Here is a 16,678-nt window from a genome sequence, read left to right on the forward strand (position 1 = left end):
AAAATAAAGTGATTTTTGAGCTGTCCCTTTAAATTGACCATAACTCTCTAGGGTGTGCCCGTACAAAAAAGTTGTCAACTACAAAAGGTTCTACCTTTGTTCTGTAGGATCCATAAAAATGTTTACTTTTTGGGACAATCACTGATACCGTAATACCCTCTCACAGTTAGTCATTTTCAACTGAAAAGGCCAAATTGTATTCTCTACGGTAGCTACCGTAACCCTTTTACTCTCTGTATTACTCTCGGTTTTCTTGTTTTCTCTCTCTCTCTCTCTATCTCCCATCCTTCTTATCATAAATCCGCTTCTATTTCCAGATGGATTCCCCACGAAGCCACGCCCCTTTGTGCCGAACAACAGGTGGAACAGCAGTCATCAGTAATCAACGAGGACTAGGCACACGTCTCAATCCATACTACCAGTCTACACCACATCAACCAATGGTTCAATCAATGTCACAACCTGTTAATTACCCCAATTATGGAGTGGGCGGAGTCTCGAGTAGTGGACAAGTACTCTTGCAAGGACCACCTCCCGGACTGGCACCCGTCGGACAGTCGCCTGATTTTGATTCGTGTTATAGGTGAGAGCCATGCACTTCCTTTTTTTCTTTAATTCCCGGAAATTAGTATTTCTAGTACACGCCTAATTTGAAAACGTGAAATTATGTAATGGCAAATTTTTATGCTTTCGAAATAACTGATATCCCGGAAGCGGTGAGAGACGACAACGTGCAGATCTCCTCATTTGATGTGCCTCCCCTTTTTCATAGGTCTTCCTGATTTATATCCATTTTTTTAGATAGCTTGTTATGAGATTATTTTTCTCTTTAGTGTTTTTTTTGCGGCCTGCGGACCACCATGGGAAATGTTTGGAGGTGTTTTAGTGTCTCATTGAAATTGAAGTGTGTCAAAACTATATTGAATGGAAAGAGCAAGTCAAGAGCTCCATTTTCATAGTTGACAACTTTTTGATAGCTCCGCCCACTTTTGAGATATGCGCCTTTAAATACAGGTGGCTCTTTGCCTAATGCCCGCGGCTGCCAACTTTGAAAGCGTATATCTCAAAAATGGGCGGAGCTATCAAGATGTTGTCAACTACAAAAATGTAGCTGTAGACATGATCTATTTATTGCAATTTATTTTAATTGAATTGGACCGTGCCATGCTTACTTATACTCATTCGAAGATTCAAACTTATAGGCTGTCAAGCGTTTGTGCAGGCTGCTTTATAAACAATGTTTGGAGTGTTGTAGCGGACTCAGAAATTGTCAAAATTCAAACTTTTTTATTTGATTGTGTAGACCAAAAATAGAGCGTCCTTTTTGTAGTTGACAACTTTTTGATAGCTCCGCCCACTTTTGAGATTTGCGCCTTTAAAGTTTGATGAGTTATACTTATCCTGAAAAGCGTGAAATGCGCAGAACCTCAATTTTCACGGGTTTCAAACGTTTTTCCTCATTTTTAGAAAAATTTTGGAAATTACATGAGAATTCCAGAAATAGTGTTTGTTTTGAGATTACTAGCATACTTTTTTTAAACTTTTTAAAACCCAATTTCCTTTGATTTCCAGCTCTTGCGACGACATCTCCCATCCGTCGCTCAGCCGTGAATCGTCCGATCCCAGTAAACTTGATGGTAAGTGTTCTAAAAATCCGAGATCTTTTCCGCATCATTTTATTTATTTCTTATAATTTCCAGATGACCAAAGAACCATAAGATATCCAGCACCGGAAGTTGTCGAATTCGCGACAAAATTGGGCTATTCCACCGAACAGCTCAGTCACGTTCTGAATCAGATTGGTGTCGACTCGAAGACGGTTAGTGTCTAGTTTGCACACGGTCATTTTTAGAGTTCATTTGAATTTAAATTCCCGCGAAATCGAGAGTCTAGTGAAGAGCGTTTGCACACGACGCAGTTTGTCAATTGAGTCGCCGCTCAGTCAAATCGCGTGCTTATAACGTGGACGAGCGATAGGGAGTTAAATTTTTTCGACTTTTTTTGGCTTTTATACGGTTAAACATCGCACAAAAAATTATCGAATTCATCAAAAATAGGAAACATACATAATTGGCCCGCAGGCCCGGCTTCAAAAATGACCCGTTTTTTTTCCAATTTGTTAACATTTGATGATTTTTCAGTTTCTTCAAATTCTGAGTAATAGTCGAAAATTTTACTTTTTCCAGAATAAAATTAATTTGAAAAATTTGAAAAAATTTTCAAAAAAAAGAATTTTGGCGCCTACCTGGACCTTACCAAGTATGGAAAAGCATCAAATACCTATACGCCCTTCGGCCCGGCTCACGACATGTGTCCGCATGGCCGACTGGTTTACAGTTTTGGGCGCGGGGCATACGACGCCGGTTCGATCCCCACTGTCATTTTTTTTTTCTTTTCGTCAAGTATTTACAAATCTAATTCCAGGACGACGTTCTCTCGGAACTTGTAAAAATGGGCCTCCCCAATGGGAAATCCAATCTGATGATGAGCTCCCAACCATCCTCCTCGTCCTCTACAAATCATCGTCCCGTAGCTCCTTCCTCATCTGCCCCTCCATCATCCACAACGTCTTCTTCAAATGTGACGTCAGCCTCCAACTACGCATCATTATACCCACAGTATACACCGGATCCAAGTTTAAGAGCTGTCATTGTGGATGGATCGAATGTTGCCATGTTGTGAGTTTACGCAGAAAAAATATTTATTTCAAGTTCTATTGTTTGAAACTATTTCTTCAATTTTGTTGGAAACTACTTCTTTTTAAAATGCTATCCAAGCTTACTGTAGGAGTTTCAATCAGGGTTGAGCAGCGGAATTCCGCCTTCCGCCTAATTTAGTCAGTGTAGTTTGTTACTGTAACTGATGGTCAGTGTAAAATCGACCAGATTTTTTGCCTTGAGAATATCAGGTTGAAAAATTTCTCGAAATTACTGATATTTTTTGAGTTTTTTTGCAGAAAAAATATCAGTTTTTACCAAGAAAATGTATTTGGTCAGTGTATTTTGGTCAGTGTAATCTCGTCACTGCAAAAACTTTTTCTCGAAATTATATCTTACTAGGACTAATTTGTACTATTATATTGACAATTAAACATTTAATTACCCTTAAAAGATTTTCACCAATTAACCAGACTTTATGAAAGACATACTTTTAGCTACCCGCCTTCAACTCCACTGCGTATCTCAAAATTTACGTGATAAATAAAACAATAGTTAATTACGAAAAAAATCATTATAACATTTTACATGTTTGTAGACTAAAAACTATTTTCAGCCGCAGGTTTTAGGCTACAGTTGGAAGTATAAATCGACCGACTTTCAGACAAAACTGTAGTACCCGGTGGTGCCTGACATCATCAAATTTACATTAGAGTTGTAGATCAAAAACAGGGCTATGTTTTTGCAGTTGAAAACTTTTTGATAGCTATCATTGGTTTTGAGATATCCGGCTTTAAAGTAGGGGACTACCGGGGGAGACGCAGACAGTGAGACAGTCTGGCTTCTCTGCGTCTCACCCCTCTTTCTCTCTCGCGCTTCAAGTTCACCAACTTTGACAGCGCGTATCTCAAAAGTAGGCGGAGCTATCAAAAAGTTGTCAACTACAAAAATGGAGCTCTAGGTTTGATCTGTTAAATGCTCAAAAAATTTACTTTGTGCGACTATGAGTGAGGCTGTTACAGGCTCTCGAAGTTGGACATTTTCAACTGAAAAAGGCCAATCTCTCCGTCTCTTCTCCTCACTGTAACAAATGTGTAGAGCTCTGTGATCAACCGTGACATCATGACACAATTTAAATGTTTCATGATTTATGCCAAGTTTTTCCGGAAACCTGTAGACAAAAATCTCTGTGTTCTATTATTTTTGATCTTTTTCTCTGATCTTAGAATGACCACACACCGCCCGTCCTCCTCCTCTTCCGGAAGCAATCTCTTGTTTTTTCTCTCTCTCTTTGCTCCGGCTCCGCTGCTTCCGCGCCAAAATAGTCTATTATTTTTGCCAACTTTCGCTCCCCTCTGCCGATCGTTTTCCGCTTTTCTAAATCTCTCATTTTCCCATAGTATTTCTGGTTATGACAAACAAAAAGTTTTCTCCGCGCGGAGCTCTCTCGCTCTCTCTGTGCTCTGCCGGAGAGAACCGTCTTTATTCGCGTTGCCCGGGGATTGTGCCGGGAGACGAGAAACATAATGTCAACAATGCATTTTTCTCTCCATCCTACGGCATCATCGTTCCACCACCTCCAGGCTCTTTTTCTCTGCTTTCTTGGCCTCATTTTTGACAAATTTCTTTCTTTTGGTTTTCAAGTAGGGTTACTGTAGGGATACTGTTTTTGTGTATGACTGAAAGTAGGCAGAAACGAGCTGTAAGCTTTTTTCAAAATTCTAATAGAAATTTATTTTGAAAAATGTTTAAATACTCTGGCATACTGTTTTTTGGTCAGTGTAGTTTGTCAGTGTAGTTTGTGTAATGTTGGAAACCCTCATATTTCAAAAATTTGCTGAAGTACTAATTTTAATATGCTTAATAAGAGTATATCAAAATTTTAAATTTTAAAATCCTGCTAATTTATTTTTTCCCCAAAATTTTTTTGATTTCAACTTATCTTTTTTCACTATTCAGTCTGAAAAAATCGTATTCAGACGGATCTTATGAAAACGGTTAGCTCGACACAGTTTTTACAACTGAGCTCCACCGAAATCCCCTTAAAAAATGTCTCTCTTTCTCTGAATCTCTCAATTTCACACACACAATTTTGTTCGGTTTCGGTAGAGCGCGATTGTAAGCCGCGTGTCGTGAGAGACCGAATTTTTAGAGTTCAACATGTTATAAACCTCGCTCTACCGAAAAATTGATCTGCATTCTTCAAAAGTATTTCGGTGGAGCGCATTTGTAAACACACCAATTTTTTTTGAGATTTTTATTTTTTTCGGTCAGTGTAGTTTGTCAGTGTAGTTTGTCAGTGTATTGGTCAGTGTATTAGGACGGCATGCGTCATACAACCGCGCTCTACTGAAACCAGAGAAAATTGTGTGCGAAATTGAGAGATTCTGAGAAAAAAGACATTTTTCAAGGGTATTTCGGTGAAGCGCGGTTGTAAGGACTGTGACAAGCAAATAGTCCGCCTGAACCCGATTTTTTCCCATTTTGAAAAATTTCTCTATGTCTTATAAAGTCAATGTTCATAATTAAAAAAAAAAAATTTGAAAAAATTTTCTGCTGCCAGCTCTTGCTCTCCGCGCCGTTCCGGTGTCAGATACCGGTCCAGCCGCTTTTTCTTGATATTTCTCATCTTTCAACTGCGCTCCACCGAACTTTCCTTGAAAAATGTCTCTTTTTCTCTGAATCTCTCAATTTCGCACACAATTTTCTTCGCTTTCGGTAGAGCGCGGTTGTAAGAAGCGTGTCGTGATAATATTCAAAAATTTGAATTTTTTCTTCCTAATCTCAACGTTTTCCAGACACGGCCGCAAAGAAGTATTCTCTTGTGCAGGTCTCCGCTCGTGTCTTCATTATTTTCTGGAACGAGGCCATCCTGAAGTTCTCATTTTTATTCCCCAATACAGGTAAGTCTTTGAAATTTAAAATTAATAAAAAAAACAAAATAAAATTTTGCAGAAGAGAACAACCACGATCGGATAGTCCAATCACAGATCAACATATTCTACAGGAAATCGAACGACATATCATTTATACTCCGTCTAGGTAAGCGCCCTCTGACCCCCTTTCACAGTGTGTCCGCATGGCCGACTGGTTTACGTTTTTGGCGGCTGGGCAGTGGGCCTCGGGTTCGACCCCCCACCACCTCTCACTCTTTTTTTTTCTTTTCTTTTTTTTTAAATTAAATGTTTCCAGAAACATAAACGGCCGTCGTGTAGTCTGCCACGACGACAGATACATTCTCCGAACTGCCGAGCTGAAAGACGGTGTGGTGGTGTCAAACGACGAGTATCGTGACTTGACGAAAGAGAATCCGGCGTGGCGGAAAATTGTCGAGGAGCGACTTCTTATGTTCACTTTTGTCGAGGATAAGTGAGTTGACGGGGACATTCTATAAGCCCAACATTTTTATTACAACTGCGCTCCACCGCAAACGAGAGAGTATCGGCGAGAGACGCAGAGTTTCACAGATTTTCGCATTTTTTCATAATAATTTCCAAAAATACTATGAAAAAATGCGAAAATTGGTCAAAAACTGGTCAAAATCTGTGTCTCTCGCCGGTAATCTTTCGTTTGCAGCAGAGCGCAGTTGTAATAAAAATGCTGGGCTAATAAAACTTTCGAAATCGCCTAGTTCCTAAATGATGTTCATCACCCCATGCTTTCTGAGGTGTTTCTTGTGTTTTTTCGCCCTCCACTCCTCTCTAAATATTGACAAAACAACCTGTTTTTGTGTGCTCGCGAATGTCTACGAACAAAAGAGCAAATGACGGATGAGAAGAGAATTTGAATGCACTTTTTCTCACTTTTGGAGAAGAAGAAAAAACTGTGATTTTTGGAGTTTTAGAGTTGCCTAATAGGGTGTCTTGTTGAGAGGGCGTGGCCTAATTTCGAAAATGTTTAGTTCGGGTTGTGTAGATAAAGTCAAACTCTATATTTTTGTAGTTGATAACTTTTTTATAGCTCCGCCCACTTTTGACATATAAGCCTTTAAAGCTGCAAAAAAATTGGTTAGTATAGTTTGTCACTGTAACGTAATGTCACTGTAATGTAACGTGACATTGTCAGTGTAAAATCGACCAACTTTGAGAGCCCGTCATGACATCCCCTTTTATCCGATTTTGTCAAATTTACATTTTCTTGTAGATCATAAATAGGGCTGCATTTTTGTAGTTGACAATTTTTCAATAGCTCCGCTCTCTTTTGAGACATGCGCCTTCAAAAGCTATCATCTTTAAAAGCGAATATCTCAAAAGTGGGCGGGGCAATCAGAAAATTCTAAACTACAAAAATGTAGCCCTTCTTTTTATCTACAAGAAAAATGTAAATTTGACAGAATCGGATAAAAGAGGATGTCGTGACCGGCTCTCAAAGTTGGTCGATTTTACACTGACAATCTTTTCTACAGTGACAAACTACACTGACCAACTTTTTTGCCGCTTTAAATGCACATATCTCAAAAGTGGGTGGAGCTATCAAAAAAATCAAAACTACAAAAATGTAGAGCTTGACTTGCTCTACCTAGTCATATATACAAATAAATAAACTAATGTAAACTTCATTACAGATTTATGCCCCCAGATGATCCATCAGGTCGTCATGGTCCACGAATCGAAAGTTTCCTCTCAAAAGTGCCAGTCGTCTCGTCGAACCCACTGATTTGTCCATACGCCCGGAAATGTACATACGGAAATAAATGTAAATTCTATCATCCGGAGAGAGCGAACGGACAACATATGAGTGTTACGGAGAGGTTGATGAAAGAGAATCAACAGAAAAAGTCGTTGGGAGCAGGTGAGACATTTTTGAATTTGATTGGAGACTAAAAGGGTTTTTTCCGAATTCAATTTTGCTAAACTTTATATGGTTGTGTAGATCAAAACAAGATCTTCATTTTTGTAGTTGACAACTTTCTGGTAGCTCCTCCCACTTTTAAGATATGCGCCTTTAAAGACGAGGAGCATTTAGAGCCCACGCGACTACAGTAGTCGTTCTTTAAAGGCGCATACCTAAAATGTCGGCGGAGCTATCGAAAAATTGTCAACTGCAAAAATGGAGCTCTAGGTTTGATCTGCACAACCAGAAGAAAAAGTTTGAATTCTAACAATTTCCGAGTCCGCCACAAAGCTGTCTACGTTGACTAGCTACAGAAAAGTTGAAAACTACACAAATGTAGCTGTGAACTTTGCCAGCACACACAAAGAAAGTTCTCGACGATCTAGCTCGGAGGATTCAACGATTTTCACAGAAAGGATAAAACAGTGAACTTTCACTTACAGTTGGCTGTTTTCGGTAGAAAATGACTAACTTTAAGTTTGACAGTGTATTTCGGTGTCGCATAATTGTCCGATAAACTCAAATTGGTATGGGCTGAATAGAGCAAAAATAGCACAGCATTTTTGTAGTTGACCATTCTTTTGTAGGGACACTACCATGAAAGTTACAGGTTGTCAAAATCATTTCTCCATGAAATCGACAAATTTCAGTTTTTTGGAGCTTTTCACTTTGACACCCTGTAACTTTCATGGTAGTGTCCCTACAAAAAATGATCAACTACAAAAATAATATGCTAGTATTGTTCTGTCTAACCCATACAAAATTGAGTTCATCGGATAATCAGGCAACACCGAAATACACTCTCAAAGTTTGTCATTTTCAACTGAAAACAGCCATAACCTTTTGAGCGGTACTGTACTCCCTAGAGATCACTAATCTACTAGAAAACTCTCAAAATTTGAAAACAATCATCTCCTAATTCCAGTCAAATCAATGCAATACGAGATGTTCAAGAACAAGCACGCCGCCTTATCCCGTACTCAATCCCTGAATGTAGTCAAACCACTGACGGAAAACATCTCTCAACTACCTCCAACCCCCGAGAGTCCAATTCAAATGTCACGTCAACACATGCAATTACAACAGGCTAACAGTGCTCCATGGCAACAACACAGTGCAGTGCAAAGACACGGATCGTCTCCATTGACACCAGTTAACCGACAGATGAACGGTTAGTTATCAATAGGGCGCGTTTGTCAAAATTTCAATCCTCTTTTTCTTTTCTAGTCTATCCCGAAATGTACAACTATCAAAATCACCAACAAGTGCTTCCACATCAACACGGAGTGATTGGAAGTCAACGACCACCTAAAATGACAACTACAGTATCTCAAACGCATCTTTTCGCACCCTCAACTGCAGTTTGGGGACATTCGGAACTTTCGGTTGGACCAGTTAATACCAAGTGAGTTATCCATTCTACTGTCTTCCACACTGCGAAAAAGAACTGCAAGAAACGTGAAGCCGATGTTTTTTGCACTGAAAATGCAGTATTTTTAGGTTTTCAGACGACGAAATTTATGAAAAATGGTCATATCCATCAGAATTGTCGAAAATTAAATTCTCTATCTTATAGGCCAGAAAACGTAAATTTTGGTAAGAAATTGACTTTTTTTAATACAAAAAAAGATTTTCAGAAAAAGTTATACTCATTTTTCTGAAAATCTATTTTTCTATATCAAAAAAGTCAATTTCTTAACAAAATTTACGTTTTTTGGCTCATAAGATAGAGAATTTAATTTTCTACAATTCTGATGGATGGGACCCTTTTTTTTCATTGCGAAGTCTGAAAAACTAAAAATACTGGATTTTCAGTGCAAAAAAAAATAAAAGAATTGAATTAACACGTGAAAGAATCGGCTTGTTGCAGTACTTTTTACGCTGTGTGGAAGACCAATCGCGCTCTATTGATAAATTTTATTTTCTAAATTTTTTCAGCGCCGAAACGAATGAAACGCACTCAGAAGCCCGTGCACGTGTACATTTCCACCTTTGCCATATTTTTCCCCATGATTACGTCGAATCGGTGATGGCCGCCAACCCGGAAGAAGTCAACGCCCCGGTACTCTGTGAGCTCATTATCCGAGCTCAAAAAGACTATCGCAAGTAATTTATTTATTCATTTTTCTATATTTATTTGTATTTTCCATATTTTCCAATCCCAACCCCCGTTCCATACTCGGTTCCTTCACAGAGAAAGTGTCCCAGTGTGAGTGATTGCCACGTAGAATCATTCTGATTCAAGTTTATTTTTTCTTTTCAAATGTCTATTTGATTCAATGTCGAATTCTTCTTTCTTTGAGAGAGCGTATTTTTATTTTGTAAAAAATAAGAATTTCTTGTAAATTTTAATAATAAAAAGATGAAATTTCATTTTTTTTTTCAACTTTTCAAGTCATGATAAAATTGCGAAATTTACAGAGATTTTTCAGAAATTTGAGGTGATTTTCAACATACTTGTCAAATGACGGGCAGGCCCGCCGGCCCGGCCCGGCCCGGCCCGTCTCGTCAGGGATGTGGGATTTTTGAGAAAAATTTTCAATTTTTTTTTCAATTTTCAATTTTTCATGCGGAAAAATTGACAAAAAGACACTCATATTATTGGCTCCGGGACGTTTCGACACCAGACATTTCGACACCATTGAAAATCGAGTAAAATTTGCCTCAAAAAGGCGATGGTTTTAGGGTTTGAAGGGTCCGGGGTTCGACCCCAGGTGCTTGAAAAAGTGGTTTATTTTTATTTTTGGCTTTTTGGTACCAATCTGACAACCAGGGTTCGACCCCCACGGGTACAAATGTTTTTTGTTTTTAACATGTTGGTACTAATCTGACGACCGGGGTTCGACCCTTGATGCTGGCAAATCTTTTTTGACTTTGATTTCTGACATTTTTCTTCATGTAAGCTAGATAGAAGTATAATTGCGCGGAAGATGGGAATAGCACTTGGTCAAACGACTTGTACATGTTCTTGAAAAACCATTCCCTATTTTGTATGTTTGAAAAAGTTTCTCCGTATTCCGGGAGTGGTTTTCTCGAACATTCGAATTATCATCATTTGAGTTGATGCACGCACAAGTTGTTTGAGCAACAGGTATTCCTACTTTCCTCGCAATTATACTTCTATCTAGCTTACATGAAGAAAAATGTCAGAAATCAAAGTCAAAAAAGATTTTCCAGCATCAAGGGTCGAACCCCGGACGTCAGATTAGTACCAAAATGTTAAAAACAAAAAACATTTGTACCCGTGGGGGTCGAACCCTGGTTGTCAGATTGGTACCAAAAAGCCAAAAATAAAAATAAACCACTTTTTCAAGCACCCGGGGTCGAACCCCGGACCCTTCAATCCTAAAACCATCGCCTTTTTGAGGCAAATTTTACTCGCTTTTCAATGGTGTCGAAATGTCGGGTGTCGAAATGTCTGGTGTCGAAATGTCTGGTGTCGAGTTGTCTGGTGTCGAAACGTCCCGGAGCCATATTATTCTATGAGAGAAGTCTGAGTTCATCTTAGTACACCTTTAGTCAAATTTGAAAAAAAAACTGAAAAAAAAATTGAAAAAAAAATTCCCTCCAAAAAGACGGGCCTGACGTTTTGAAAAAAAAGCCCGGCCCGGCCCTTGGCAAGTATGATTTTTAACAGACTTGCAACGGGACGGCCCAAAAGTTCAGTACTGAAAAATATCAATTTTTTCTGGAAATTTTCCGAAAAAATCTTATCAACGATTTTTTGTAGGTTTCAAAGGTTTTTGAGGAACATACTAGAGAAAAAATATGGAAAATTTTCAGAAAATACATTTTTGCAAAAAAATTGTAGTGAAAAAAGTTCAAAAATTCAAATCCGGGCCGACCCGAAATTTTGCAAGCCTTATTTTTAATTTCCAGCTATCATTTCTGTAATTTTTCGAGAACTTGATAATTTTATTTACTATTCGTAGCTCTAAACATAGGTAAAAGTAAAAAATATCTCGCTGAAAATCAACAAAAATTCTCAAATCTACCGTAATCTTGAAGACGCATGCTCATAAATTTCTCGCAGGTCTTGCAGCGATTACTGAAAATTGTTCAATTTTTTCTATTCAGTTTCAAAATACTTTTTTTCTGTTTCATTTCATGAAAAGGAGAGTATGCTTTCGGCGAGTCGATTAAATAGTGAGTTTATAATGAAAATTATGTGAAAATCAACAAAAATCTGCGTTAAAATCATTCAAAATGCTATGAAATTATCGTTTTAGGAGGTCTGCGAACAATGGGTGAAAATTTTCATGAAAAATGAATATTTGTCGGGTCAGAAAAGTTTTTTCCAAACAATTGCACAACAAATTGAGTATTTAATTTTATAACCGAAAAAAAACGCCTTTTTCAGATCCGGAAGACCCTCGAAGTCAGCGGATTTTCCTGATCAGACACCTCAACGATGCGACAAAATCTTGCTTAAAATTGAGTTATCAGTCATCTTTTCGGCCAACGTACACAATTTTTCCGTATCTGGACGAAACATCTCAGAATGCTGCGGATAAATTGGCGGAAGACGTTTATAGAAATAAAAAAGATTTTCTAGACAATATTACAGTGTTGGGTCTCGTCGCGCTCGTTTCAACGAATTCAGATCTGTATTTCAAGGTGCCTGTCGTCAATTTGGCCATCAAATGGTAGGAATTCGAAGAAAATGGAGAGAAAACGCAAGAAAAATGATAAAATATGGTTTTCTCGCGGAGATCGGCAGAGTTTTTTACTGCTTTTGACCTATTTTCGCTGTTTTTCATAATAATTTACCGAAAAAATTATGGAAAATAGCGAAAATAGGTCAAAAAAGTGAAAATTTGTGTCGGCGCAAGAACAAAATCTGCGTCTCTCTCGTTTGCGATGGAGCGCAGTACTGCAACGTTGTACAACGTTGTAATAAAAATGCTCGACTAATACATGATTTTTCAATAAAATTGAACTATCAATCTGGTAGCTGAGCTTCTCTGAACGCTTTGGGACAGTTTTTCGAAGTTTTGGACGCTTAATTTCGAATTTTTATGAAAAATTTCAATTTTCCACAATTATTTTTCTTTGGATTGAGATATTTTGTCAAATTTCCCTGAAAAAAAAGACGGAAACTGAGTTTTCAAGCGGAAATGCCGAAAATTCTCGTTTTAGAACTTTCTCGCGACGTTTCGAAACCGTTGTGCAGTAGAGCGCGATAGCCAAAATGATGCAAAAACGAAAATGTTGAAAATTCGAGCTTTTTTAGATTTTTTTTGCAAAAAAGTCAAATTTTCGACTGTTTTTTGAAATATCGATAAAAACTCAAGCGTATATAGGTTTTTAAAACTATTTTTGATAAAAATTTTCAAAAATTTTGTGAAAATTTTAATTTTTTTTTTCGCAATTCACAAATTTTAAATTTCAGGCTTCTCCTCAACCCGGTGCCCGATGAAACCCTCCATTCCGTCCTGTCGAGTATTAATATCCATTGTATCACATTTCCGAAACTCGCTCGAGTCCGTATCGCCATTTATTTATATCTGAAAACTCCTGAACTCTATATGTATTTTGATATCAATTTCGCGGCCCCTGGAGTCGTTTTCATTCGGAGAAAATCGGGAATTCCGAATGATTCGGAGGAATATAATGATCAGGAGAAAATGTGGATTTATAAAGCGATTAATTCGATTACCGATGGATATGTGAATCCGAGTTATCCACAGGGGACGAGACGAAACGATCCGGACGGTGTGAAGCCGAAATCTGGGAAATTGTACGGTTTTTTTTCAGGGAAAACCAGACTTGCCGGGTCGGACCGGCCCGCAATAGAAGTTTTTCGAAAATTTTGGATTTTTTTTTTGCAAAAAAGTCGAATTTTCGACTATTTTTAAAAACTCGATTTTACCTCTCAAAATTGCCCTGGAAGGGGCCGAGCTTTACAACAGATTTTACAAAAGCCAACGATTTTAGACTCCGCCTACTTTCAGATGTCAAGAAAGGTGCGTGTCTTAGATACGAATTTTCGAGAAATTGAAAAAATTAAGATGTGACGCTCCGCCCACTTTCAGACAATGTGTGAATTTTGGGGGCAATTCGTAGTTTAGGCTTTATTTTCTGATTCTGAGCTGAAAAAATTGGAATATTGCGTTTTTTAATATAAAATTTCTCGATTTTCAGGATTTTTCAGTCAAAGTTATAGTTTTGTGTGATTTTTGAGCCGAAAACTGACAATTAAAAGTGATATTTTTGCAGAAAATACACGGAACAATTTGCTGACGTGGCGAAAGAGTTGGAAAATCCGATTTTCAAGTGGGATTTTGAGAATAAAGGGACCGCGTATGTCCACAAAGAGCCGGTGGTTCAGGATCCGTTGTGAGTTTGTTAAAAACCAGTTTTCAACCGAATTTTGTTGTAAAAAGCTTGCCCGGAATCCAAAATGTGCACAATTGGGCGGAGTCTAAAATCGTTGCAAGTCTGAAATTCTCCAATTTTTGCGAAATTTTTATCGAAAATCCTAAGAAAACATATAAAATTCGACTTTGTTGCAACAAAAAATCGAAGAAAATTCAAATTTTCAAATTTTTGTCTGAAAATCTTCAATTTTTCAAAAAAGAAATTCCAGAACTGCTCCGCATCCGATGGAATTTGCTCCACCACGACGTGGATTCGTGGAGTACTACAGTCCCAAAAAAGAAGAAAAGAAAGTAGAAGAGAAACGGTTGATAATCTTTTTTTGGAATAAAATAATTAAAAATTTTATATCAGAATCGAGAAATCACCGCCGAAATCACCACAACAACAGCCTCTTGTACCCCCGGTGGTCCAAAATGAGTCAGTTCGAAAGTGAGTTTCTGAGAAAATGCGCCTGGACCGATTTTTGCAATTTTCACCCAAATTTTATCGATTTTGCTCATTTTTCTCTTGAAAAACCATTAAAAACAAGTTTTTCACTCCAAAATAAATTAAAAATCGACGAATTTCACCCAAAGAACCGATGTCGGGCGCGCCTTTGACGCGTTTTCAGAATTTGTCGGTTTGCAGTTTCTGGCGTGCCTGAGTCGCGTTTTGAACCGATTTGAAAAATAAACTTTGTGTCTGGCGTGTTTTTGTCGCTTTTCAGATCCAAAACATTACAATTTTCGAAAATTTGGCGTGCCTTAGACGCGTTTTTTACAGCAAATAATCAATCGAGAGTATTTTCAGACTGCCCTCCGTCCAGACGTCTTCTAGTGGATATCATTCATTATATTCAACGGAAACTAAGAGGAAATTGCAGTTTACACCTACAAAAAGTAAAGCAAAAACCTTAATAAATTAACTTTTTCTGACTTTTTTCTAGTTTCAGAGCAAGAATTCGCGTCCAGATGCTCCATTGGCACCCCATTGGTAAAATCAAGCATCCATTTGGAAAAGCAAAGGTTGAATAACCAAGCAATCGCGCTCCAATGTAAAGTTTTTAATTTTCAGGCCAGTCTCCAATCCAACGAAACCAATCGATAATAAACAGACACCTGTGAGAAGACTTGGACCGAGATATGGAGATAAAATAATACCGCTGACCATACGTCCAGGTGGCAGTCCTCCGAAAATTGAGAGGAAGGAAACGAGAATTTCCACGAAAATTGAGATCAAAGAACTGAAAATTTCCACAAAAATTGAGAGCAAGGAAGCCAAAATTTCCACCAAAATTGAGAGCAAGAAACCTGAAATTCCCATAAAAATTGAATTCAATGAACCCAAAATTCCCACAAATATGAAAATCAAGGAGCCGGAAATTCCTCAGAAACCTATGAAACATCAGAGGTTTGGACGAAAAAATCGGCGCACTAACGCTTTGGAACTTTTGGGATTTAGAACTGCTTTAGCATTAGAGCGCGCTTGCATTTTTTACTCAATTTAATATTTTTTAACCTTTTTCCATTTTTTATCAAAAAATTGCTAAAATCCCTACTTTCTTGCATTAAAACAAAGAAAAACGGTTCAAAATATTAAATCGAGTAAAAAATGCAAGCGAGCTCTAATGCCAAAACAGTTCCAAAGCGTTAGTGCGCCAAAAAATCTTGACCATTCTCGAATTAACCCAAATTTTCAGCGTTGACCGTAAGAAGCAGATTCCGCCATCTCCACAAGAACCAAGAATCAGTATGGAGGCATTGAATCAACGTAGAGATAAATTGATCGAGAAAAAAATCGGCCAAAAGTTGGTTTTTTGGCTTTTTTCACTGAAAAATTCTATAATTTTTCCAGATCGGGACCGAAATTCTACTTCGACTCAGTTCGTAACGTCCTCGACATGATTTGAATTCAAATTTTCTATCGTTTTAATTCTTTCATGTTACATTTTCCATCATTGTAGCTATTTTTCATGTTGAATTGACTAGAGTTAATTATTTTTGTTTTTTTTTGAATGGTTTGTTTGTTTTTTGTTATTGTCTTTATTGCTTCAAATTTCCAATATATTATCTGTTATTCACTTCTTGGCGACAGTTTCGATGAAAGTGGCCAATTTGACATCATTCTGCGACAAGCCTCCGCAGTCGTGAGTGGAAAGAGTGATATCGACCTGAAAATTGAGGAAATAATTTATTTTTTTCAACTTTTTCAGGAAAAAATTAAGTTTCGTACCTTATTATAAACGTTGAACCACTCTGGATGATGGTTCATCTGTTCCGCTTTCAGCCCGACGCGAGTCATGAATCCGAATGCCTCATTGAAATCTTTGAACTGAAATTCCTTTTGAATAGCGTCACGTCCTTCGACGAGTTTCCATCCGGCGGATTTCAAGCCCGAAAGTTGATCATTTCGCTCGGATTCCGTGAGAAGTGGCTGAAAAATTGATTTTCATTGAATAAATTTCATGGAAAACGTAAAAAAGTATAATAATATCTCTACTCACCATTTTCTTTCTTGCCGACACTGCGATTGTTGACGAGAATAAACGATGCGAGGTGGGCGGGAGAGAGGACGAAATTGGGGAGACGCAGAGAAACGAGACGGATGTCCGAAGACGTTGGAAGAAGGGAGAAATAAATAAATGGCGCATGAAACCAGCGCCAGTCAACTGTAATGATAGTGTCAATGAAATTGGATAGTTCAAGGACGCATTGTCGTGATTTTTGGTGGTTAATGATCGAGTTTTGAACAGTTGTTTTTGCAAAAAACGTTATTTTTGCAATGTTTTCAACATTAAACGGTGGAAATTTATGATTTTGGACAAAATT

At 37.9% G+C, this 16,678-nt stretch overlaps 3 protein-coding genes across 3 annotated transcripts; 2 read left to right on the forward strand and 1 right to left on the reverse strand.

The window, feature by feature from the left end:
* Positions 1 to 317: 317 nt before the first annotated feature.
* Positions 318 to 9,600, forward strand: GCK72_002915 (uncharacterized protein; the record flags this gene model as incomplete). Its single annotated transcript, XM_053723688.1, has 11 exons — positions 318 to 583; positions 1,573 to 1,637; positions 1,701 to 1,819; positions 2,425 to 2,678; positions 5,456 to 5,560; positions 5,613 to 5,699; positions 5,850 to 6,026; positions 7,222 to 7,448; positions 8,416 to 8,661; positions 8,718 to 8,895; positions 9,429 to 9,600. The coding sequence occupies 11 exons, from the start codon at positions 318 to 320 to the stop codon at positions 9,598 to 9,600; spliced, it is 1,896 nt and encodes a 631-aa protein (XP_053592333.1).
* A 2,011-nt stretch (positions 9,601 to 11,611) lies between these two features.
* GCK72_002916 (uncharacterized protein) lies at positions 11,612 to 15,759 on the forward strand (the record flags this gene model as incomplete). Its single annotated transcript, XM_053723689.1, has 9 exons — positions 11,612 to 11,636; positions 12,058 to 12,136; positions 12,883 to 13,230; positions 13,710 to 13,829; positions 14,080 to 14,175; positions 14,223 to 14,300; positions 14,925 to 15,260; positions 15,550 to 15,657; positions 15,705 to 15,759. The coding sequence occupies 9 exons, from the start codon at positions 11,612 to 11,614 to the stop codon at positions 15,757 to 15,759; spliced, it is 1,245 nt and encodes a 414-aa protein (XP_053592334.1).
* A 168-nt stretch (positions 15,760 to 15,927) lies between these two features.
* GCK72_002917 (uncharacterized protein) lies at positions 15,928 to 16,500 on the reverse strand (the record flags this gene model as incomplete). Its single annotated transcript, XM_003090979.2, has 3 exons — positions 15,928 to 16,020; positions 16,083 to 16,283; positions 16,354 to 16,500. The coding sequence occupies 3 exons, from the start codon at positions 16,498 to 16,500 to the stop codon at positions 15,928 to 15,930; spliced, it is 441 nt and encodes a 146-aa protein (XP_003091027.1).
* Positions 16,501 to 16,678: the final 178 nt, after the last annotated feature.

Source organism: Caenorhabditis remanei, chromosome I, assembly GCF_010183535.1.
Source record: "Caenorhabditis remanei strain PX506 chromosome I, whole genome shotgun sequence".
NCBI classification, from domain to species: domain Eukaryota; kingdom Metazoa; phylum Nematoda; class Chromadorea; order Rhabditida; family Rhabditidae; genus Caenorhabditis; species Caenorhabditis remanei.